The sequence below is a fragment of the Neodothiora populina genome (assembly GCF_041146345.1).
Source record: "Neodothiora populina strain CPC 39397 chromosome Unknown canker_contig_23, whole genome shotgun sequence".
Lineage (NCBI taxonomy): Eukaryota > Fungi > Ascomycota > Dothideomycetes > Dothideales > Dothioraceae > Neodothiora > Neodothiora populina.
The window spans coordinates 8,233-33,774 of record NW_027191403.1 but is presented as its reverse complement, the minus strand read 5'-3'; the positions used below and the strand labels follow the sequence as shown (position 1 = coordinate 33,774).

The 25,542-nt window shown below is 49.7% G+C and overlaps 6 protein-coding genes across 6 annotated transcripts; 4 read left to right on the top strand and 2 right to left on the bottom strand.

The window, feature by feature from the left end:
* Positions 1-4,309: 4,309 nt before the first annotated feature.
* On the top strand, positions 4,310-5,123 carry AAFC00_004403 (uncharacterized protein; the record flags this gene model as incomplete). Its single annotated transcript, XM_069344041.1, has 2 exons — positions 4,310-4,514; positions 4,618-5,123. 2 exons carry the CDS (start codon positions 4,310-4,312, stop codon positions 5,121-5,123), a joined length of 711 nt encoding a protein of 236 aa, XP_069204307.1.
* A 6,009-nt stretch (positions 5,124-11,132) lies between these two features.
* On the top strand, positions 11,133-12,205 carry AAFC00_004402 (uncharacterized protein; the record flags this gene model as incomplete). Its single annotated transcript, XM_069348512.1, has 3 exons — positions 11,133-11,201; positions 11,319-11,610; positions 11,694-12,205. The coding sequence occupies 3 exons, from the start codon at positions 11,133-11,135 to the stop codon at positions 12,203-12,205; spliced, it is 873 nt and encodes a 290-aa protein (XP_069204306.1).
* Positions 12,206-13,112: 907 nt separating this feature from the next.
* AAFC00_004401 (uncharacterized protein) lies at positions 13,113-14,254 on the top strand (the record flags this gene model as incomplete). Its single annotated transcript, XM_069344040.1, has 6 exons — positions 13,113-13,145; positions 13,198-13,346; positions 13,404-13,464; positions 13,517-13,811; positions 13,865-14,017; positions 14,094-14,254. 6 exons carry the CDS (start codon positions 13,113-13,115, stop codon positions 14,252-14,254), a joined length of 852 nt encoding a protein of 283 aa, XP_069204305.1.
* Positions 14,255-15,413: 1,159 nt separating this feature from the next.
* On the bottom strand, positions 15,414-16,891 carry AAFC00_004400 (uncharacterized protein; the record flags this gene model as incomplete). Its single annotated transcript, XM_069348511.1, has 3 exons — positions 15,414-15,747; positions 15,827-16,491; positions 16,550-16,891. 3 exons carry the CDS (start codon positions 16,889-16,891, stop codon positions 15,414-15,416), a joined length of 1,341 nt encoding a protein of 446 aa, XP_069204304.1.
* Positions 16,892-20,793: 3,902 nt separating this feature from the next.
* AAFC00_004399 (uncharacterized protein) lies at positions 20,794-21,819 on the top strand (the record flags this gene model as incomplete). The annotated part of the gene is made up of 1 exon (XM_069344039.1): positions 20,794-21,819. The coding sequence occupies one exon, from the start codon at positions 20,794-20,796 to the stop codon at positions 21,817-21,819; it is 1,026 nt and encodes a 341-aa protein (XP_069204303.1).
* Positions 21,820-22,028: 209 nt separating this feature from the next.
* On the bottom strand, positions 22,029-22,920 carry AAFC00_004398 (uncharacterized protein; the record flags this gene model as incomplete). Its single annotated transcript, XM_069344038.1, has 5 exons — positions 22,029-22,157; positions 22,211-22,507; positions 22,562-22,618; positions 22,669-22,769; positions 22,824-22,920. The coding sequence occupies 5 exons, from the start codon at positions 22,918-22,920 to the stop codon at positions 22,029-22,031; spliced, it is 681 nt and encodes a 226-aa protein (XP_069204302.1).
* Positions 22,921-25,542: the final 2,622 nt, after the last annotated feature.

Here is a 25,542-nt window from a genome sequence, read left to right as displayed (position 1 = left end):
TCTGTGAGTGCCACGGGATCAGGTTCCGGGTAAATCGCAATCTGTGGTACAAGGGTCAGCACAACGGAGTACTTGAAAACTGCGATATTCACCCTTGCACTGATCATTGAACCCAAAGATCCATGTGCTATTATACGACCTCTGCAAAATCTTTGAGGACCCTAACGTGCAGCGGAGTCACGTACTCTGTCAACGACAGACGAGCTGTACATCAGCCCGCCGTACCTTGCCGCCATTGAAGCCGGTCTCGTCAAGAAGACTTTGAACACTGTTGAGATTGGACGAGATGCGTGACTGTGAGGTTCCCAAGGTTGACGAATATTAGCAAGCTAATGCGCGAGAGGGGATGAATTCCCGACGACCTTGCGAGCCTTGTGAGAACATCACTGTTGAAACAGTTATGAAAAGCTGTCTCCAAGGATTCCCAAGAAAAACTTATGGCGAATGAGGATGCGAGACCGTGTGGCCCATACGATCTTGGTCCGATTTATCTTGTCGTCTTTGGTATTGCAAAGGAGGAATTGAAGAATGAGAAATTTCTGAGCCGACTTAGACGGGGAGGGCTGGATCAATTCCGCACTTGGGACAAGGCCGAAGAGCGGTCTAAGGTAGACAGTAAGATTTGCAGCCCACTTGCATCCATGTGGACAAGTCGTCAATACTATCCGCTTTCGCAATCTGCCCAGGATGCCCCGTTTGCTCATGCTAGCGGATTGTCTCCAGAGGCTTGCGCAAAACAGTGATACTCAACTTACTCCACCCATTGGCCCAGTCATGGTTGTACACCAAGGTAGGTGGTCATGTATGGTGACGCTCTTCGAGTGATGGAGCAATGTGGTATCTCACCCTGATCATGTCCACTTTGCTATGGTCGATTCTTTTCAACTTGGCTTCCACGGCAATGCTCCTCGTATGACTTTCCATGACGCAAAGATCTCAATTTCACGGAGACAGGGCTTCGCGGGAGCTTTTTGTGTCACTGTACCGTCTATCGAGCCGTTAGTGTCGTCTCGTAGTGACGGTCGGGGACCCTGTCCCAAAGCTAGGGGAACCTGTTACCACTGATTGTTAGCTGTTCGTGTCCTTGTGATAGATACGGGACACTCATATGAGTGTATATACTCACTCTATGACCTGCTGTCGTTGATTAGTCGTGCAACCCGTGTCAGGCGGGAGAAGGACAAAATTCAGAGGCACATGGAAGTCCGAGATGTCACAATAAGCTAATGCAATCGAACTCGGTGGGAACCTGATGATGTCTTAGATGTGCCAGGTGACTCACACTTCAATTTGCTAGATGAGCGTCAAAGAGCCAGACCAGATAGCTTCATGAAATAACGAAACAGTTCACTACTTAGCACCAGCACCAAAGTGACATTGATGGGCATCAATGAATCATACAAAATTTGTACGTGAAGCTGAGGAAGTGACCATGGTGAGCTGACTAGAAATCTCAATGAAATAATTCATGCTTTGATGAGCTATGCTCGCGTTCCTGATATTGGTACAAGATGAAATAACATGATCACGTCTACGACGAAGCAGTCCGCCTGCAATCGAGCATAGAGATTGTCACCGCACCCACCGTTGGCTACTCTAAATGGCACGGCAATTTCCATCGACCGGGCTGGCCGGAATCGCATCTGGCAAAGAAGGAGTGGTTTTTTCTTCGTAAAGACCTCTGGGCAAACGTGATTGTCCCTTACCGCATGATCTCATTTCGCTGTAGAACCAAGGTTCCAAGACAGATCCAGGATGCATAGTCCCTGCCCGTAGCTCTCATTGGACATCATGCCGATTGTATATGAGAATAGCATGGTGTTATCGCTAGGCAGAATGCGGTCTGGACCAGCAGGCTTACCTCGGAGTTTGTACGTGCTCTCTTCGCAGTCAGAGGTTTGATGTAAGAGTTTGATACTTATGTCTCGATCCTACTCGAATTGCGAGATGTCGTAGGCCATAGCGTTTGTACAAAGGACAGACCGGAGGTATCGGGGAAGACGTTACATTGGTCTTTCATTGACAAAGGCTCACCAACTTCCTGGATTGATGATGGTGACAGATTATAGGAATAAGTAATTACGCGCGTCCGGACTGTCTGTTCATCAGCAAAGTTCCAGAGTAGATGAAGGGTTATTGCCCAGCATTGGCATGCATGAGCCTCGAACCACAGTGTGATGATGGCTTTGCAAGGGGCCGTAGTCATTTCAGTCTTTTCGGAAACTAGCTGTGTATGGAAACAGATGAAATATATACAGATGATGATAACATAGCTAGCTGTAGACTTGTAACAATAGAGGATACAAGATACTATCCATTGTCGATGAGTAAGTACAGATGGGAGGAAAGTGAGCACGCATAGAGGTGAAGCGCTCAGCTATGATGGCCGAGGAGGTGAGATCGACATATAGATGCTGTGCGTGCTACACATGATCAAGAGGGGGATCCTGAGAATACTGTCTCCTATAGTGGGGCTCGTCGGCGATTGAGCTGGTAACACCTTTACTCTTCGAGTGCTCACAACTCGATAAGAGACAACGGATAGTGAGAGCTGAACATAGCCGGGTTAATTTACAGATACCATCCATTACTGTCTACTCGGTTTAGCAAAGCCTTGGTCTTTTAAATGTGGTAGGCTTTGGTCCGGGATCGGGAGACCCCGATTCTACAATGGACAGAGCGATATGATAATGTAGCTCGCCCCACTGGATTGACCGAGAGTTGTGGACGTCAGCGTACTGTGTCGTCCCAGCATTGATGAAAGGGCGGAGAAGGTGGATCAGTTCTTTCCTGTCCATCTCGACGCCTCATGGCAGCTGCTAGGTAAGCCTTACATCCTTATCGATACCAATATACATTATCGAAGCAATGCGAAACATTCAGTCAACAGCATTCGAGACATGCAAACAATGGGCACACCGCAGTGTATGTGTCACATAACATACATTGTAGCTCGTCTCGTGGCGTAGGGGTTCGCGCTAGTGGAAATCAGGGCATGTCCGATCTTGGCGGGAAACAAAAGCCGAGCGCTAATTTCTGGGGTACCTTGGGCAAGAAAACTTACCGCGTAACAGTCGGAACTTTGTAGGCATTTGTGTCTCGGTCCGAGTCTTGTATTAGAACACAGTGAAAACTCAGCTCATAGCCAGATCATGTTTGTCTTGTTCACTCGGTGATGCACGCTTTTACGTGGCGTTTATGGTGCACCTATTGGGCCACTATGAGCATGTGTCAGTGGATCGACATCTTCAAGGGGGCAGCATTGGTCATAATCAGCTGGATCGGCGTTCGCCTACTAGATTACTAGTCCAAAATGCCACCGCCGAGGTTCCAGTCACACAATGCCGGAAATGCTGCCATGTTTGACCAACCCAGTGACACATCGCGCCACATCGCATCCACACCCCATTAAAATCGGGTTCAGGTGGTCCTGACAGAGAAGATCGATCCACTGTCTGATGTAAAGTTCTGATTTTTCTGCGAGCTCAGTTTTGGGATATTCCATCCCCCTCCTATTCCCCGGATTTACCAGACCTGGGGCACCGTTATCGATATCACGCTGTAGAGCCATTTCGATCTTTTTGATGATATCCTTCATGGTACACACCCATTGACTGCATGTGAGGCTTGATAGAGCTTGGTATTACTGTATCAGTATCTTGCATCATTCGTCGCTTGCCATTGACTTTTCGAGCCGGTAGCCAATGCAATACGCTTTCGGCGGAGTGCATTCCAAGAAAAGCTCCGACAGCGTTGAGGCTTATGTTGGACTCCTATGCAAGCACCTACCGGTTGCAGGAAGGATCACTCCCTTCATGTCGGTGAAGAATGAGAGCAAAGCGCTTGCCACGATCCGTTTGTACTGCAGATTGGCAGAAAATGTCCGAAAAAACCATAGTTCTTGGCATGCCTAGGTCTTGGTATAGAGTGAAGTCTTGGTTTCGAGCTGCCGCGCAGACTTGGCGTTTCAGCGGCTCGCATGCTTTGTCTATCCGGCGTATTGTGAATTTGTCTAGAGCTACGCTACACCTAACATTGTGTTATAGATGGTTGTCTAGAGCTGTGTTCTGTATACTCTAGCAAGCGATGATGGCTTGCCAATTGAAACACGTCCATATGGATGAAACAAAGTCATTCCCGACAGAAATATACCTACGGTAAGCGAGTATCGATAGTGCGCAGAAGAGACCTATGTAGAAGATATATATACTGCTCTCATGGAACGTATGAACTGACTCTATCCCCAACATAACACAACATTCACTTCGATTCACTCTTTTCTCTTCGTCTCTTTACGTTAAAAGTCAACATGGTGTCATTCATTCAACTTGCGAGTGCTCTTGCTCTCCTTCCTGCTGTTTTTGCTTGCAACGGATACACTGGTGGTGTCCCCAAAGCAACTTCTACTAAGACTAGTAGCAAAGTCATCGAGGTCGCTGCTGGTCAGGTCTACGATGGCAAATGGGCACGATACGATCGTGGTAGTGGTGCCTGCAGTGGCCAGTCCGAGGGCGGTAAGTCATCTTCACCTTTGCCAAACCCTGGCTTCTTCTATAGGAAGCCAGAGTCAGACCTTGCAATCATAATTACAATGGACATAGCTAATTCACAAGTCAGGCTCTGCTGACGCCGTGTTCCTCCTGCACGCTGGTGCCACTCTGAAGAACGCCATCATCGGTGCCAACCAGGCTGAAGGTGTCCACTGCGACGGTCACTGCAACCTCGAGTTCGTCTGGTTCGAGGACGTCTGCGAGGACGCCATCTCCATCAAGAACGACAAGCCTGGCACCGAGAGCACTATCCTGGGTGGTGGAGCCTACCACGCCAAGGACAAGGTTATCCAGCACAACGGCTGCGGTACCGTCAACATTCTCAACTACTATGTCGAGGACTACGGCAAGCTCTACAGATCCTGCGGAAACTGCAAGAGCCAATGCAAGCGCAACGTCTACATCGAGGGTGTCACTGCCAAGAACGGTGGAGTCCTTGCTGGAATCAACTCCAACTACGGAGACACCGCTACCCTCAAGAACAACTGTGCCGATGTCAGCCACCCTTGCCAGATGTACAAGGGATGCGCTGGTGGCTGCGAGCCTCCCAAGACTGGCTACTGCCCCGCTTAAGTGGCCGTGGCTATATGGAAATGTCGAAGGACGGAGGTTGGTGGATCTGTTGGTTGATGGTGGGAGCATGGTGGATGTGTCGGAAAACCCGGTGTTAGCTCAGGTCTGATAGAACTCAATAATGGATCAACCTTGGGCCCATTCGATGTCGAGCGTCATGTGATATTGGTTGTGATGCATCAAAATTTTGTTGCGCTTACGCTTGAATTTAGGGTAGAGGTTTTTCCGCAAAGCTGCCACGGAGACACGATAGGGTCCGACGCGCAGAACTCTTCATACTATCCAGCAGCATGTTGCTTTAAGCTCTAACACGAAGGCCCTGTCATGCAAGTAAAGATGTAGTCCGATGTGTTTGCCATCACATGTCTTCCACTGATATAAATACCTCCTCCAGAGCTCGATTGATCAATATGTGTCTGTAGTCGTGCTTCGATCTTGGCGGACCGCATTCTAGCCTTAGCTCCAAACGTTAACGTGATTAGCATTCAGGTACGAAAGCATCCTGAACTGCGCTGACGCAATCGGATCGGTGCATAGATCGTGGCTATTTCCAGACAGTAAAGCTTTAATGTGGGGCCTTCTGAAACACGCAACTCATGCTCTTATTACGATCGACCCAGGTTGGGTGCAGAGACGCCGCACATAAAAGGCCGAAAGTAGCCCACAAGCAAAAGTGAAGGTTCTAGCGAAGAAGATCAGAGAGAGTATATGGTCTGCTGCAAGAGTCAACACCCTTGGAGCTGATATTGTTCTTCAGTCAAAGACCATGCAAGCCGCAGTCCGTCAGCCCTTCGAGCCGTGTATCTATGTCTTCAAATATCCGCGAGTCTGGTACACAAGTACGATCGATAGTAAAAAGTGACATCGAATGACGCTGGGATGCTTACAGAGTGTAAAGATGAGCGGAGTCATGGTTCGACATGATTTCCCGGGGGTAAATATCACAGACAGTCCGGAAATCACGTCCTGCATCGCTACTTGATTAGTCCGGCCGATAATAGTCTCATCTTATCTTCCTGCTTGCGGGAGCACACCTTCTAGGTATCGTATTGGGAAGCATTGATACGAGAGGAATTTGTAGGGCTGCACAGGTAGACTGTGTTGTGAGAACTTCTGTCGCGCATCTTATACACTCCGATACTTTCTGGGAAATGTATGGATGGTTCGGTCTCATCGTGGCCTCGCAATCGCTGTAGTAAAGAGCCTCCTTAAGACTTCCTAGATAGACATACCAATGTATGAGGATGAGATCATGGATGAATCATTTCCGACCATCTGGAAGCTGTGACAATGTAGCGGTATATGTGGAGCCCGGTCAGTAGGAACATTATCAATACGTTGTTGTGAGAGAACGTAATATCAAGGGCAGGTGAGATCTGGATACTAGCGACGACCAGTCGGCATGTCTCTGATGACCGGTCATATAACCGGATATAAGGCTGGCTCAGTATGCACGTTGTCTAGACATAGTTTGGCATTGGGCCACCTTACTTGCATTGATACAGAGACAAGGGCTCCCCAACAAGTAAGATGATCAGTAAAGCGGCAAGGTCGTGTCAGATAGTCATCATGTACTGCTCTCCACTAGTGAAAAAGAACATCGAAGCAATTGCTCAATGTTGCAATCAACTCTTGCTAGCCACTAGACTGTGCTTCATCTGCCACTGTTGCCCTCTGATGTCTGTAGTTTGCATAAGCATCTGCCTGATTACAACATTGTGTTCCTGAGCCTCGTTTCAATGCAAAGGACAGGGTCACGACATCTCTGAATGGAAAGCAAAACAAGTATAGCAGAAGGACGCCTCGACCACATCATAGCTCACTATCAATATTCGCATTGTTCAGATCAAGATCGGAGATGAGCATGGATCTTTGTAAGAGGCATGACCTTATCTGATATACAAAGCAATAATGCCAAACTACATCGTGCCCTGCCACAGTAGAAGCATAGTTTTCCGCGCTCGTTCTGTGCCATCTTTTCAGAAAGCCATCGATATGATCGACGCTGCTCAGAGAATTTTACACAGGAAGCATAGAGTGAGGCAGGACTCCTCATCAGGTGACCTCTCCGTATCTGCTATAGATACGGACTGCTGCTTAGATCCTAAGTCGACATCTCTGGCATGATATTCGAGCGTATCCAACAGAAGGTGTACGAAAGTCATCATTGGTCCAAGATCTTATGAGGACGAGTGTTTCTCTTGAGACGGAGAGTCCTTCAAGAATCACGAACTTCAGTGTTGAATTCATCAACGTAGGAAGCTAGACCTCTCGCGCCTTCTCTTCGAGAAAACATTTTGCGGCACAGCGAAAACTTCGGAGAAGTCTCAATCTTTCAACCTTGTGATGTTGAAGCAAGACCGGTCGTGCAGATCTGAGCGCTACGTCAGCATCGAACAAGGTGTCTGACGGACTTGAGCTTTCAGAGAACGTCTGAATCAATTTTTACGGAGTGCCGTATATCCTCTGATTACCCTATGTAACATCTGGTCTGCTTTCGTGTAAATTGGCGCAGCATATCTACCCTGACATCGTGGAATCCTATAGACACAGGTCGAGACTTGAAACATCTTCACATGCAGATCATCATCGCTTGGAAACTGCATCCCCAGTCTACTTTGTGGATCTTTAGTATCAGGGACTACTCTCATTACGAAGTATTCTGGCACAACGTCTTATCTTCATAAGGTGTATTATCTTGATGCAGTTCCGAGGAACATCATTGTCTCTGTTCACTATCAAGTCCGAGGGACGCGTTCATGCAGCGAGTCGTACCGAACACAATATCTCCGGTCGATTAGAGGTTGCAATCGTCAACTGTACTAAGCGGTCGAGAAAGTAACATATGGTGGACCATAGATCCATCACTCTGGCTGCGTGGCTATATCTATATATACCAATACAGACGACACGATGTTGTAGTCGTTAGTACTTCTTCGAGGTCAAGAGCAGAGCAGCATGATGCCGAGACAGGTCCACTTTGTCACAATCGACCGGCTTGCATGAAGAGATGTAGATCAGTGGGTTCGGAGGCTGCCCAAATTTTATTATTTAAATTCAGAACACTACACAGATGACCCTTGCCACGCCACCCATGTTGCGCTATTTGGCAGAAATCCCCTCCGCTGTCGACATACTAAGACGGTCAGGTAGACATTGTGTCTATCCCTTTCTATGTCTCCCACTGTTCTAATATAGAATCGTTTCTCCTCCCAAAGGTCTGACGCAAGAGAACTTATGGATATGAGATCTCACACTCACACCGGAATTGGAGCTACCTCTCATTAGGCAAAAGACCAGGCACCTTTACCACATTGGTCGCGCGTGATAGTTGCCACTGTTAGAGATCCGTAGGTGCAAGGACTTGGACGGTGGAGGACATGATATGCTGCTTCTTGCAACGACAGGCTGTCACGTCCCTAGCCTGTGATGTAATAAACTTGTCTCTGTATAATCGGAGCTCGAGTACGGATGTTCCCATATCACAAAAGCCATCGTATCGTCCAGAACTTGACCGCCTGCAGTGCTACCTGATGATATCTGGCCGAATAGCGCCTATATACTTCGAAACCTACTATGCCGGTCATGACTCGACCTTGTGAACGTACAGCATCATGGTCATAGATGAATAACATGTAAATTGCCTCTGGATTTCCCACTATCGTTCGTGTGTAGCACAGAGGTTGCAAGTAATCCTCGGAGCGCGCGACTGTAGCCAGACTGGTATTTACGATAAGCTAAGCTAGCGCCGACGACGTGGTAACTACATGTTTGTTGCCGATCCTGTTCCTGCTCTTGCTAAACCAAGAAGAATAATGAAGGTGTAGACTGATATGTATCGAGAAACTGTGGCAGTATCACGAATATACGAATAATGATGACATGCTGAGCTGGACACGCACAATTGAGAAAGAGATGAAGGATATATGACGATCGAAGAGGATCGCTAACGGAACTCGAAGATCGGTTGCAGCATATCTGTGAGAATCCTTTGGCACCGAGCAAAACTTTTGAGAATTCGCAATGCCATGGGCTGGACTGGATCTGGCGCGAAAATGGGAATGAACACAATGGCCTGCGTTTCTCAAATAGTGGCGAGAGAATTCACGATATCGTTTCTATTCTTGGTGCCTCGACATCACATTCAAAGCTTAAGTGTTCTTCGCTCGTGTCGCATCATTGAACAATTGCACGACTGAGACATGTGTTGGCAATTACAGGTTCATGATTTGCAGAACGTTTTGTATCACGCGCATGTCGTAAACCCTCACGGATGTGGAGCTCGACAAGCGCCTGCACAGATTCCTCCATGTTTCACATTCTCAGATGCCGCACACTTCCCTACTGGCACTGTCTATATGTCATTTTTGTAGATCAGCACTTAGTGTGTACTTCGGAAACTCCTTTTCTTCCATGATTCACCTGGTGGCGTCTTCGCGCTATAGCAATCGCGGTCGAAGAGACCAGGCTACCTTCTTACCTTAGCTTGACCAACTGCGACACAGCCTCGTACCCAGCGACGAGTCAGTCTCTCGCGCTCATGATAGAATTGGTTTCACTGTGCAATTCTTCGCAATAATAAATCGGAACACAAGTGGAAAGCTACGCAAGTGAAAAGCTACACAGGCTCTGGCATCGACCTCAAGCAATTATCGTTATTCACCCGTGGCGTAGTCTTTCACGGCCAGCTTACCCGCTTTCAACCATGGTGGACGCATTGGCTAATCGTTAATTGGATCGTTTAGAATTAGCGTCGGGTATGGAAGTCAGGGCCCTAAGTTCCGTTAATGAAGAATCACCGATACTCTGCCGCCCCTCCATATTCTTGATTCATCCGCTATCCGAGACTGCTGCCGAGTGCTGCACCGAGTGAACAATTTGCAAGATGGAATGGCCGCTGCAGCATATGCACCGCCCTGCAACCAATATGCATATTAATATGAAGAGAAATGTAGACTGACCTATGCCACAGTCCAGACCCGGTTGCGCTGCACCTTGTCTTTGTTCCTTCTGACAGGGTTTCCATCATCTAGTCATCCTCAGCTTTTGATCTCGACTCGTCTTTCAAAAACTAGCCGCATCGCAGTAAGAAACTCGGGCAGCGGTCCAGCCAGCGCTAGAAGTCAATCCTTTTGATCCTAGCTAGGTCTATATCGCGTTGGCAATCTTAGCTAGTATCTTGTGCCGGGTGCCGCAAGCCTATAGTCGATTAGGCAGGACCCTTACTCACGATGTGGCTACCGCTAACCGAGTGTTTCGACCTGAATGAGCATCAATATATACTGCGGAGACGCGACGCTAATTCGCCTAGTATAATCGCGAAGAACAGGCCTTTATGGCCTGTTGTGATCGTCGATTGGCCGATTCTAGCTCTACTCGGCAGGACGAAACATCGAAATGTTGCGACCAGTTGGACGTGAACCCGAATTGCTGGAATGCGGTATTCTTACACACCATCACATGTATCGTGGCTACCAGTAGCGAAGCCATGACACGCTTTGCAAACCCCACTGTACCTTGCATAAAGGACGCCTACTCATATGCAAGCACTTCCCTTGTCTTTGGCTTGGTGGTGGTGAAAGTGCTATTCATTCTTTCGTTGCATTCGTACTTGACTCCTCACCCACGCTGTCGTTGATCGACTGCTCGGTTCACCTACTCACGAAAGCCCACTGAATTGTAAAACATGGTGTCAGACTTGTCTGGACGGTCTGTCATGGTAAGCATTAGGGTATATGTCATGGCTGAAATTATCTCATTGTTCTCATACATACTAGGCCATTGAATGGACGCTCTTTGGATTAGCATATACTCTGGTCGGACTTCGAATAGGTGTCAGGATCCTCCGACAAGAGCAACGACGAGTCGTTGTTTCAGACGCCTTCCTGGCATGCTCAGCATTGGTGTGTCTCGGGCTTATTATATGTTCGTACTGCTCACATCACATGCACCTTGATAAATGGCTGACGAGAGAACTAAGGCGACACTTGGACCTACACGGTTGGAGGCATGGACCTATCTAATGACAGCGAGGAGGTGACTGCATCCCAGGAGGCCAATGAGATCGTCCTACTAAAGGTGAGCCGACAATTGTTTGGAAGGCCTCGCGAGACGTTGTAGGCCACATGCTTTCAATGTCCATCTCATTTTGTCTTCGCACAATTGCTGCGCATCGACTGACGATGCACTTTGCAGTTATCATTTGCCTCTAATTACTTCTACGACACCGGCATGTACTTTCCAAAGGCGACGCTTCTCGCTCTTTACTTCAAACTCATTCCAGTAACAATGCCTCACCTACGACGATTTCTGTACTTCGTCACTGCCTTTACCTTGTCATGCGCTATCACTACTTGCCTACTGGATACTTTCTTCTGCCATCATGTGCCGGATAATTGGTCTCTCAAAGAGGGAGCTTGTTCGACGTTCAACTCATTACTTGTCTTCCAGATTGACTGGGCTCTTAATTTCTCCTCTGATATATTGAGTATGTATGATCCTAGGCTGTTTCCCGTTTCCGTAATTGTATCAGCGATAATGTTGACTAACATACTCGGGTAAACTTATCAGTCTTTACTCTTCCTTTTCCGCTACTTCGCCACCTTCACCTCAAGCGCAAGCAACTGTATGGTCTGATAGTAACATTTGCGCTTGGTGTCATAACCATCATGGTCAACCTTGGCCGCTTCATCAGCATCGACATCGGCTCCGGTTGGAACGGCGTCTACGCTTGGTCGATGGCAGAGATGGCAGTCGCAATCATAGTCGTGTCTCTCCCGGCGCTGAAACCACTGCTTGGCCGCCACGCCAATCGCACAACACCTGGTTCTAGATCGCGCTCGAATGGCTATTACTCTGGTGGATCTCGTCACATGTTGTCGTCGCACGGTGGTTTTCGTAACATGGATCCTCCCGTCGACGACACGGCCAGCGATGTCGAGCTGAATTGCAATCATGATATGCATGCCATATATAAGACGGAGGAGGTCAATGTCTCTTCGAGACCAATAGACAGCACATCGCGCACGGATTGTGCGGCTCGTGTGTGGGTAGACGACAAATCACGCTTCCAGAGTGATTGATCTGCCCCATGTACAAGTATGACACCAGTCAGCTGGTTGTTGCGTCGCTCTGGCAGATCGAGAAGGCTTATCGTACTTCTCAGCTGGATGGACGCTAGTAGATCGCATGGTATAGCACGCACATCAAAAACAATTTTCCGCTCCCACCTTCATCACATAGCGAGCTTTGGTCAGTCCTCGACTCGAGAATCGATTTCCTGCAATTTGCGAAAGATAGTTGGGTACTGCTCTGCTCATGTGCTATGCTTAGTGTAATGTCTCTAACTAGTGCAAACTAGAGGTGGTGGGTGGTGGGTAGTGTGGTTCATCACGGGAGAAGTGGACCAGTGGCGCTGGGGAACATGCGACATATTCCCCGAATCTATTTTCCACGAACCGTGATTGACTCGCAGATCCAAGTGTCGCAATGGCGCAAGAGATCATGTTACAGGACTTGTTGCACTGCTGCACTAGTAGTACCGATGGACTGGTAACGAAGCTGCCGTCGTACGGATAAGTAAGCGAAAGCGTGATCGTGCAGGGATCATGAATAGTCTGCGCTTCGTTGTAATCAATTTCCAGACCATGTGGGGACGCTGCCATATTGCAAACGCATAAACCTATCCGACCGACATGTTGTTGAAACCCATGGCTCGTCTTGTTGAGAAGAGCCTGCCAATAGACTATATGGGATATATGACTTTGGAAAACGCAGCAGCTCGGTAGCTGAAGCGAATATAGGACGGTGCCATCCCGCCGAACAATGGAAGACGCGGCTCCCGGAGAAATTATATGTCCATTCTATAAGTCCACGGTTGCCACACATGTCGCCAGTGAACACAGTTTATAACAGTCGGCTGGCCTGCATATCCATCACTTTCGTTCCGCATTTTTGTCCTGAGCATACCCCTGCATCCATTCTCTCAAGATGGGCCACTTCATTGATGGCAAGGACTGCATGGTTCGTGGCGTTGGTGTTGCTTCCAAGTGTTTCATGTCTGACAACGCAATAGATAGCAGAATGGATTCTTCTTGTCGCTGCTTGGTGTTTTGTCGCGCTGCGCGTGTATACCCGGTTATTTGTTGAACGTCAACGACTTCGACTGTCAGAATATATCCTTCTCTTCTCAGCGGTCGACTCACTGGGATTAATAACATGCGAGTAAGTTGATCGAGTACCTATCAGCGTTTAGTCATAGTCACTGACGCAGCACCACAGCACCTTGACCTATGCATATGGCGACATGGACAACTGGGTGTCGTCAGTGAAATTGTCCAAGGTAAGTAAAGTATCAAAGTGTACCATTGATTGATCGTGCTGACACAGTCTAGGTCTCATTCGCATCCAACTACTTTTATGATGTCGGCATGGGATTCCCAAAGATGAGTATGCTGGCCTTCTACTGGGGAGTTTTCCCAAGAGATCGTCCGGTCCTGCGAAAGTTCGTGTATGGTGTCACGGCTTACGTCTGCTGTGCCTATATCGTTGTCCTTTGGATTGACACATTCTATTGCGGTGGAAACGTTTCGGTCCAATGGTCACAGGACCCTGATGCCTGTAGTGTGTTTTATGCGGACGACCCATTCTACATCAACTTCTCCCTCAACCTCTCTTCATATGTGTTTGGTAAGTTCAGTCGGGGTCCCTGATATGTTCAGCGGAGACTTACTCGGTCGCAGTCTATACTCTGCCTTTGTTTCTTCTTCCCAACATGAAGAAAGAGCACAAAGCGGCCATCTACTTCACCTTCTCGCTCGGTGTGATCCCTGCACTGGTTTGCATGATCCGCTTCATCACTCTCAACACTGACGAGGGCCAACCGAACTTGGTTTGTGAGTTTATATTGCCCACGTCCCGGCTGCTATAGTCAGCAGTCACGTTTTGTTTTGTATACTTACACGGACATAGATATCTTGAGTACCCTCGAAATGGCTACGGCGATCGCTGCAGTGTCTGTTCCTGGCCTCAAGCCGCTGCTTGAAAAGCGCACCTGGAACGCACGTCACGCATCTGACCAAGAAGCTCACGAGCAGTATGTGGTCAACACGCAGAAGAGTGCAGATATCTAGGCGCAGAGGATCATGTCGTTACAGTCAAGTCCGTTGTCATATAGCTAGGCTGGACAATAAATTCTTCACCGGGTACTAGCAAAAAAATTCGATGTGGACATCTTGAACAAAGACAAGGCAAGGTTGAGCCATGAGCGACTAGATACTTGCACGAATATTAGATTCATGCGAGCACAATCCTAATTCAATAAAATTTACTGTACATTGTCAAGTAAGATCACTGTAATGATAATTGCGAGTAGATATGGGGAACCAAGACACATAGGAAGTAATCTGTCAATTGTCTGACGGTCAGCTGGGGGGTCACACCAATCCCGTCAGCACGATCAAGACTCGGATGATTATCCATTAGCTCATCAGGATGAAGAGAATAGTACTTGACGAGACAAAGATCGTCGGGAATGCCGACCACGTAGTGTAATTGCAGATGTGTGTGACGACTACGAGCGTGTCGAAGATGCTCGGTGGCCTCTAACGGAGCGCTGTGTAAATTTGTCGATAATCAATTGAAGACAATCGAAGACCCTGATAAACGCCAAGGTACATCACTAACGCGTGCTACCTTGCTGGTGCCGTTCATCTGGATGCAGGGGTTACTGCAGATAGTTTGGAGGAGCCGACATCCTTATGCGAGACACGTGGTTGTTGCCTCCTTTTCCTCGGATCCCAGAATGATATTACCAACGCTGCAACGCCTGTCCGCTGGGATTTACTAGCGACGCACATATCCTATCCCGATTATCACTGCAGGTGGCATTCAGTCTATAACTTTCGCCGATGAAATGATGTTCTATATAACGACTATCACGCTCCTGTTGGTGTCCTCGTGATACCTCGATCGCCATTTTCTTGCTATATGGGATTGATCGACTCGAAGACAATACTTGACGAGTCCTCCTCACAGTTTCACCCATCACGCATCAATATCGCAATATACAAATAAAGCACCTGAAAGCGTTCCGATGACAAGCATGTTCATGAAAGCGTGGCTACTATACCAGTAGATGTGGTGCGAGGATTCATGAAGGAGCAGCAGTATGCATGAATTAGTAAACACTTTGCTACACATTATTAAGTCATTCTCGGACTATCGCAGTCCCCTATGTCATCTATAGTAGTTTCTACACGTTGAAATCCGTTTCCGTCGTAAGCCTTCTTGTCATGAGAAGGTGGAGTTTGTTCTAGTAGAAGTGATCGAGGTGAATGCCGTGGATAGTGTAGTGGACGACATCGCGGACAGTGACGAGGACAAAGCCAAGGATAATATCGTTGATGACGTAGTAGAGGAGATCCTTGACAATGTCGAGGAAGATATCGACGACAATGTCGAGGATATTGAGACCAGCGTGGTACTGGAGGACGTCGAGGACAACACAGCAGTAGAGGATACCGAGGATGCATTAACCTTACCCGCTATGGGATTAGTGCGGTAATATTGATAGACGTTGGTGATGGTGTAACGGTCGCCGTTGGCTTCTCGTCCATAGTTTGTTCTATGACAGCAGCCACTCGTTAGCTTTGTTGACGCTGACAACGCCCTGAGACATCAATTGTCTTCCTGGAGCAACTTACGCGAAGGAAGGGCCCCATGTATAGTTGTAGTTGGCGCAGTAGAGGCCCTGTGGCACGCCGTTCTTGCTCGTAATGTAAGCGACGAATGAGTTGCACGCCATGAAATATCCAGCAGGGTCCGGCTGGGTCATGTCGAAGGCCGTTTGCTGGCTGCATGCGGCAGCACACAACGCTGGGTTATAACTGCTGTTTTGAGAGAATGGGAAATAGTAGAAGCCCATGTAGGTGATGTATCCGTTGAGATAGACAGCGTCGATCGCTGCGGGCAGCCTTGTCGGACCAGTGAAGTTAGCAATAGTAGGGGGCACAGCGTCCTTATTGTAGGCATTGGAGGCTGCGATGAGAACTTTGAATGAGGCGCGCCATTGTCCGACATTGGTGGCTTGGGACGCCGTGACAGGGACGCCCCACAAGGTGCAGCCATAGTTGGTCGTGCTATTGGGGTTTGGGCAGTCTGCTGTGTTCGGATTGATGGCTGGATCGCGCTCGGCATATATGTTGAAAGCGAGACAACTCGAATCGGCATCGCAGTGTTTTTGGCAGATGGCTGGATCGTAAGAGCTCATGGTAAAAAGTCCCCTGTAATTACTAGTAATGATTGAGGCAGTAAGATTACTGAACACCTGGGAGTATCCGTAAGGCGTAGCAGCATCCAGAGCTAGACCCTGAACGTGATTACATCAACACGACTATCGTTGGACTGTGGTTTTTCAAATATCATACCCAGAGGACGTTGTTGGCCAAAAAGGCGGCAGGGGTATCAGGCGATGCAACCGGACCTGCTCCTGTTGCCAATTTGGCACAGCTGCCTTCACGCTTTTCCACAGGCGTGGATGGAAGATTGAGATCACTCGTGGCGAGAGCGGCAGAGACGGTGGCAGCGGCTGCTGAAACCTGTGCTGCAACCGGCAGTACGCTCACCGTCTGCCTGGCAGTGGCCAGGGCAGGGACGACTAGAAGCGGGGGACCTGCCGCATCTATACCGGCAATGTCGAGGAGTTGTGCAGAGGCAAGGGTCAGCGCAAGGGTCGAAAGACCGGCTGCTAGAGTGCGTACAGGCCGCATGGCAGGGCGGAGTCACTAAAGTGGGAAGCGGTTTCATGCCGTGTATGGAGATCAGCAGAGGCTCTATATAGATATCGTATTGACGATGACGCCTAAGTTGTTGCAAACTTTGGGATATCCATTGTTTGGCCGTTTTCCCTTGCTATTGAATTTTGACTTGGTATAACGCCTCTACCGGAATTCTTCTGTTAGTGTCAACGTTTGTTGACAGGATTTCAGGGTGCGAGCCCTATAATGATATGCGGACTGGAGTGCTAAGCTTCGGCTTTTGCGATGCTTGCCGCTTTTTCGACATGAGAAGCCATCAGATGTGACTGTCTTATCTAAGGTATACCGGTCGCAAGAAGGCGTTTGTCGCTTCTACAGGAAGCAGAAAAGATATAGGTGCGCTAGTGTGTGTGACTTGGCGAGTGGCTGTCTCGGTAAGTTGATTCGCCCTTGGATGGCAGGTCTGTTGACATTGCCATCACGTTCAAGGTAAACTCATACCATTCAGCCATCGGGCGGCTCATGGCCTCCTAGATTCTTCAAGCAGAAATACAGGCTATCGAAGGAAGATTATACCAGATGCGTGGCGGTCACAATGAGGATGAAGTATTGTTCAATGGTTGTTCAGTGATGGGGTCGGCGAATGGGTGACTGTTGATGTCTTTTCGCGCCTGTAACATTGTTACTTCAAATATCCCACTCGTGTCTGTCAATGGCTGTCTGCTGCCCGACGCTGATGATGACAACTGAAACTAGGACATGCGACGTTGCCAACATGGCGTGATATGGGTATTTCATTCCGATTGCGAAACATTCAAGGTAGTTGGTGATTGAGCAGCTGCTTGGCGGACAGAGGGACAGGTTCACAGCTCACAAACATGAGCGAAATGCTTGGCCGGGATCGATGATTATTATGCAAATCAGAGTGCAGAGCCCTGATTTCACTATACGAGCATAAGTGTACGACAGATGGCATGATGGAATTCACATGCCGGACCGAGACGACCTACCTCTCAGGCTACATATCGGCTGACTTGCCGTGTCGAAGCATCACATGCTTTTGTCGTTGTACTTGATACACAGAGATGCTGCACGCGATGGGTTCCATGAGGTGTCTGGGACAATGGAATCTACTGTTCATCGTCGTCTTCGAAGTCGACGTGCATGACGGTGCGGCTTGCGGCATACCTGATGCGCGCCTTGACGCGGTCGGCGAAAGTGTCCTGGACTTCTTCCATCTCATCCTTGATGAAATCGCGCATCTCGAGCTTGACACCGCTGAGCATATCGTCGAGTAATTCATGCGTCTCCTCTTGGACATCGTTTTGACGGCTGTTGAGTTCGTCTGTGAGACCGTCCAGTTCATCGAATCGAGCGATGCAGCGCTGGTCGAGCTCGCTGGACATGGTGTGTACGGCGTGCGTCACGGCATCCTCGACGACGTCTTGCATGGAATCCAGAATTTCGTTCTTGAGCGTGGCCGATGACATGGCGACGTCTCTCCGAAGGGCGACGATGGTGTTCTCGGCAAGGGCCAGACGATCCTCGACGCTGTCCTCGACTGTGCTGCAGGTACTCGACGTCGGAGAAGCCGTGTCGGCGGCGTCTGTTCGGGCTGCGGCATCGACCATTTGTGTATGACGAGACGGCGATGCCTGCTGCATGCTGGCTATCTGGGCAGCTAGAGACGCTAGCTGATTCGTCACAGCAAGCTTCCACGTAAGGTCGATTCCAGGCGACAGCGACCAGGATTGTGACTCGTCTTGGCGCTTGAAGTCTCTCTTTCTCGGACAAGGTTCATCAGAGTCTGAGGTAGCGAGAGCAGCCCGTGAGCGCTTCTTGGTGACGCCCGGTTGAGCAGAGGTCGAAGAAGCAACCTGGTCGTAAGCAGGCGGTACGTCCCACGTGTCCTCTCTTTCGTCCGAGCGTGTTTGTAGGAACTCGCCTGGAGTCCGGATGATTCTGCCGCCTTTTCCGCCGTACAATGTGCCTATCGGAGGCAGGCTTGACGCCAGTCCGCGGTGGATCGTCTGAGGCAAACGTGACAAGACATGGCGATTTGCAGGACTGCAGGGGAAATAGATGGTCAAGCGAGTGGCTTGGGCGAGTGACATTGTTGCTTCCATGATGTCTTTTGACGAGGGCGTCCGCAGGCTCAGAGAGGCCTTTGGTCCGACAAGTATCGGTGGACTCGAAAGGGTCAAGCAGAACCCCAATACATCTGCCGAGGAAGCACAGCTCTTGGCCTGGACGAAGGTGTTGACGACGTCTTGTGCTATGTCCGTGTCTGTGGCGAGCCGCACGCCGGTCATGTGTCTCGACTCGACGACGAGATACAGGAAGATGCTTTTGTGATTGCCTTTTGACTCGTAGCGCCACGCGCAGTCTGCAAGAGAACGTCCGTTGTGTCTCGCTCAAGTGTATGTCGGCGACGGGTGAGCACGACGAGGCGCCGTCGTTGATCCCGAGGCTCTTCTCACGGCCTGTCTGGGTGCAAGTCCAGATGGCGGCGGCGGGGGCGGCGGAGAGGTCATGGTCATCAGTCCGAGAGCGAGGAGGGCAACCTGCGACGCGTGAGCAGGGGTCAGCGCTGATGACCTTCAAACAACAAGATGGACTCGGCCTTGGCTCAGATACAAGCAGTCGAGGAGAAAAGCAGACAAGCAGACTAGTGGTCAAGCCGCACGCCGTCCCAGCTAGAGTCGACGAAAGTCCCTCGCGAGAGGTCAGCGCCCAGAATCATCGGCCGACGATGCCTTTCGGATCGTCTACAAACCCCGAGATCTCGTGCGACGCTCAGTGTAATACACATGGTCTGCTGATGAAGTCTGGACAACCGCCTTGCGTAGATTGAGAGACTTTGCCATTGACCCAGTGAGACGAGCTCCGACGATACGTGTACCTTGAGACGCGCACGCGTATGCGGCTTGTGTCCACTGTCTGGTTGTCCCGGTTGCATGACCATGTGTACGGCGAGCCTTGACTCTGTGCTCTTTGCAAGTCTAGCCACAGACGGTACAGAGAGGACAGGGGCGGCATGAGAAGATGAGGAAAGAATGGGGGCGGTGGGAGCGTGACATGCCGACAGGGAGGCGACAGTATGGCAGCAATATGGCAGTGATGAGGCGACGGTGAGGCAACGATATGAGGCAGCAGCGAGGCAGCGGCGAGGACAGCCAGTGAGGCAACACTAAGGCGACCACCAGGCGACAACGAACGGCTGGATCACAGGTCGAGTGGCATCTTTTCTCTCCTGCATGAGCGTCTGAATACGAAAAATGAGAGATGCAGATCAGATGTCTGACAATAAATGAGAGGCAAGTGTCGGGAATGCGATGGATAATGTCGTGGTAAGATGGCCTCAGTGACGGTAAGAGTGAAAGACGAAAGGCAAAGCGACGCGCGAGATGCGTCGGACGACAGGGTGTCACGTGATCCTGTGTGCTGAATAATAGATGAGAGGCGGTGCGCCAAGGCCTGCCCCATGCTCTCTTTGACCTGGACCGCTACTTTGATTATCCATAGCATCGTCGTCCTGTCGACACCTCGCGTCCCTTATACAACAGATCATGTATTAATGACAGTACGCTATGCTGCGAGCAAGCAGACTCCCGTTACAAGAATAGATCTGCTTTTGTCTATGACTTTGGGGAACGGTTTCTGCACGGGAGACACGAAGAGATCCAGAGGGAAATGACGTCGGCCAAGGGGCCAAAGGGGCTGGATACGACCTTCGACTTGGGACTGATCGATGCTCTATACGAACAATGTCTATCAATAGATCCATTCAGTGACCACCATGAAGACAATACTCAAGCACTCACAATGTATATAAGGTATGATGGACTGCGTGTCTGTGAAAAGATGTATCCAGCCCAATTCTTCTTCTCGCATCTCCCATCTCCTCCAAAACCATGCGTTCCTCAATCCTCGCTCTCGTAGTCGCCGTCTCCAGTGTCAGCGTCGCAGCTCAAAACACCAGCGAAACCCTCGGACTCGGGGCTCAATGCTCTGAAGACAGTCAGTGTGCCGGCGGTGCCCACTGCTACGGCACCACATCAGGCACCATCAAGACATGTGGCTCCTTTAATGCCCAATGTTCCAGAGATGATCAGTGTGCTACCAACACTTGCGACAATGGCATCTGCAGCGGGTTCCTCGCTACTTCCTTGTACAGAATCACTTCCGCCTCGGCCACCGCTTCATCTTCCGTAGCATCAGCCTCGTCGGCCCCTGCCACTACCAGTGCCGCTGCTGCTGCTTCCGGCTCTCTTGGACTCGGTGTCGAATGTTCTTCGTCTGACCAGTGTGCCGCCGGCGCTCAATGCTACGGCACCACCGCCGGCACCATCAAGACCTGCGGATCTTTCAACGCCGAGTGCCAGGGCGACAGCCAGTGTGCCACCAACACCTGTGTCAGTGGTATCTGTAGCGGATTCCTAGCTTCTTCTCTGTACATAATCTCGTCCGCTGCCGCCACTTCTGCTTCCGCTCCCGTCACAGCAGGCGGCGCCCTGCCAGCTCCATTCTCCACCGTCGTCGCTGCTGCCGGATCTCTGTCGCTGGGCGCGGAATGCTCCACCACTGAACAGTGCGCCGGCGGAGCTCAGTGTTTCGCCAGCACCGCTGGTCAGATCAAGTCCTGCGGCAAGTTCAACGCCGCATGCACTTCCGACTCTCAGTGCGCCACCAACAGCTGCAACAACGGTCTCTGCAATGGCTTCCTCGCTTCCTCGCTCTGGAAGGCTCCTGCCGCATCGACCTCTTCTGCTGTCGGTACCCTTGTCTCGTCCGCCGCCATCAACTCGGCCAACGGTACTGCGGTCGTCGCTACCGGAAGCCCTACAGGTACGATGGGCGCCTACACTGGTGGTGCCATCAAGAACGGAGCCACCACTGGTGCCGCCGTGGTTGCTGCTGCACTCGCCTTTGCCTTGTGAACTGTCACGGGCTTTATGTATTCATATAAATAGACCTTGCAATGTGTGGGATTTAAGCTTCGGCTACGGAACGGACAAGCCGCTTTAGAGTGCAAGACACATCAGCAAACAACATGCAGCTTGTACAATCTGCTGCTACCAGACCTTAGACAAATGAAACAAATGACCTAATGTACTGTAACCCCACATTTCATCCGCAAAACCCCCTCTTAGTTGGTGGCAGTCAACTTGCCAGTGGCAAACTTGGTTCCCATGCTCTGGACATTGCTGTTGTATGGATAGCTCAAGTGCTGAGCGTTGATTCCATAGCCGTGTGTGGTGTCGCAAACACCGTCACCCTGCTGACATCAGCTCCGTCTTCTTCACATATAATCAAGACATGACAACTTACGTAGATGCAAACGTCCTGAGTCTTGGACACCCAGTCTGCAGGAATTCCAGACGAGATCAACGCCGAGAGGCCGTTGACGTTCTTAGTCGTGGTACCGCCATTGCCGTCGACATTGCAAGCGAGTCCGGCCTTGTGCTCTGGGTCTCCAATGAGGAAGACGCCCTTGACTGCGGTAAACGAGGCTCCCGTGAGTCTGGGGAGTGCGTTGACGGTGGCAGCAGCACCCTGAGAGTATCCCTCGAGGATGAAGCAGTGGTTCGCGTCGCTAGCAAGAGTCGATTGCACATGGTTGACAATCTAGACTGTTCAGCTCCTATCCTTTTTCGCTTCTGCATACACGACAGAACTTACGTCGTTCGTGCCTTGGGTGGAGATCTGATCGGCTCCGGCAGGGTAAACAGTGTTGTACTAAGGTCCAGCAATCAGATCATGTCAATAATACAGTAAGAACTACATACCACCTGACCGCCAGGGACTTGAGACAAGATGTTGCTGTTCATGGTACGAAACCCAGCAGATGGTCCCTGGAGCTCGCCGGTTCCACGAGTGCTGATGATAGCTGCAACATCATCAGTGTCTGCCTGACCATCTCATGTCACTTTATCAAACATACTGTAAGCGGAGCAGGTTGCGCGGCTCTCGATGGGACTGCCAGCAGCGGTCATCGAGAGTGCGACAGTGGCGCCGACGGCAAGGTTGGAGAAGAACATATCGAACGAAGGATTGGAAGAACGGATCGAGAATGAGAGATGGTAATTTTGTCTATGGACACTCGAAAGACTTATCGAGTTTATATACCCTTATATATAAATGGTCTCCAGCATTCCTCGCATAAAAAGGACACACTAGAGGGCGGGGTTACTATAAATTAGAACATGTTTTGACTCGCCCACTAGAATTCTTACTCAGTAAGAACCATGACGGCTTGCGGGGCGCTTACGGGTCAAACCTAAAGGAGAAATCAATAGCTTCGTCATGGCTGATGTTCACCATCTTCAGACATATCACAGTCATATGCAGAGGACAAACTCCGGATTATTGACTTAGCGTCTGACAGTCCACAGTGTTCGTTTAAGGACTGGAATGCCTAAACCCCGGCCGATCGTGTGTTGACTCAGTGAAACCGGACGGCCTGGCCAGCTGCGGAGACAGCCGGCGTCGGAGCTTTGTCGATCTTTCACTCTAACGGGACGGGCAGATTGAACTGTAATTCCATCTGACTTTTGACTATTGTATCAGGGTGTCCTCTGTCAGGTACAGCTTTTTTCGGAAGTATTTCTTGTTTCAAGATACCGTGGTAACCTTATTAGTTCATACAGGATTTGTATTGTACAGTAGAAGCCTGTCAACCGATCGCAATTTTGATAGCAAACTTCCATCTTACTAATAGAAGTCAACACAGAAACCTTCCTCGACCCTGTTGCATTGAGGTGTGCAGATGGCCGTCGCACGGCTTGCTCTCACATGTCCGGTATATCCCCGACATAGCTTTCTATGTCAACCTGCGAAGACGAATAGTCTAGTCTAAGTTAACCGACGAGATTCTGATTCTAGTCAGGGATCCATATTATGAATGCTTCAACATAAGCTAAACTTGGAAGCCGCATATGTCGCCACATATAAGCTTTTTCCAAGTATGGCATCACAGCTTCGCTTAACGAACAGCAAGATCGTCGAGCGGGGCAATCTGTTTGCTGGACATGTTCTACTTAACAGTGCAGCTATACAATCTTCACGCGACGTAAACTACCCTGTCTGAAAAAGTCATCACATGCCTCTGTGCATGAGTCTCCTCCCATGTTCCTGAGAGAGAAACAGCCGACGCGCTCGAAGACGTCCTCTGCCTCGGCACCTTTATACCGCGGCACAAGCAAGAGGCCCCCGAACGTGATCAAATGTAGGAACAATATTCCCAATGTGCCTCCACTTGCAGCTGCTACACGCATGAGTCTATCATCCGAATGACTCCGTACGTAGACATTCTCGTCAAATGCAAGCCAGATATTTCCAGAGTCCTTGACAATCGCCCGAACATGCTCTAGATACCGCACGGGACTCTTCAAAGTCAGCCAGGCATGCTTGATACGACCGAGCTCAAAGTTCTCTGTAAATGGCTGTGTGACGCATTCTAGGATCTCTGCAGTACCATCTTGATCTGGTTCTTCCATGAGAGAAAATGGGAGCCCAGTCCAGAATAATGCCTTACCCACGGACGCCCATGACAAGGTTGGGGCATATGTGTCAACACAGCTGTTCTCTCCTCGCTGATTTGGGTCCTCGATCCATAGCAGCTGCGGGAATAGAAACCTTTTTTTTATGACTGCCATCAACAATACCATGCCAAAGACCAGCTTTGTATCCATAATCCTCGAGGACATCGTGAAACCGTCTAGCAAGGCCCGCTACCGCACGGAATCTGTCACCTGGATACGTGGTCTTGCGATGTGTGTAGTCCTCGATGATGTAGTTCCACAAAGCACGCAAGTCGTTATACTTTCCAGGTGAAGCTTTCGTCTTAGCCCCCTGAACGAGGATTTGGTCCAGTCGAAGATTATGCAGTTCGAGCTCCTCGGGCTTGCGACCATGACATTCGAATGTCCAATAACCCTCTTGACATAGCCAGGCCAGCGTTTCTGTCCCGAATATGAGCACCCGAGGGGAAAGCAGGCTTTCTTCGAGTGTCCAGGCTCGCGTATTGATTGCCTCAAAGAAAGCATGAAGACTTGGGCGTTGCTGAAAAATCAAGTCCGCTACTGAGCCGTCTGGCAGTCGACATGGCAGCTCAAAGTCCATCAGCGCTAATCTCTCGGTGGTGTCTGTCTTTACAAAGCTCTCCAGGCAGCTTCTAATGCTGGCCGCACGGATTGTCAAATAAGCATTGCTAAACACAGAGAGAATATCCGCAATCTGTAAGCTCTTATCTTTGTGGTTGTCTTGTGTTATGCACAGAGAATCAACCCACAAATACCTGATCCCCAGGTTTCGAGTGACATTGATTGCATCACTGATCGCTGATGGTAATTACGACATTGGCAATCTTTCTCGTAGGGATGCAAGGGACTCGTTGGTCGCCATCACCGGTTGCGCTTGAACACCCCAGCCGTAGCTGAGTGCTACGTAATGTGAGACCAGGCTGCTTTCAATGAAATGGCATGGTTCTGTGACATCTATCACTCGCCGCGGTAGAGGATGAGCTGCAATAGATACGCATCTCTTGTGAATATGGCTACAATCCTTTATCTTCTCTTCGATGCTACGTCTAGCGTTGGGAGACTGGTACTGCCGGATGTACGGTTTATTCGTTATGGAAGTTACTGCTGCGCTTTCTGTGG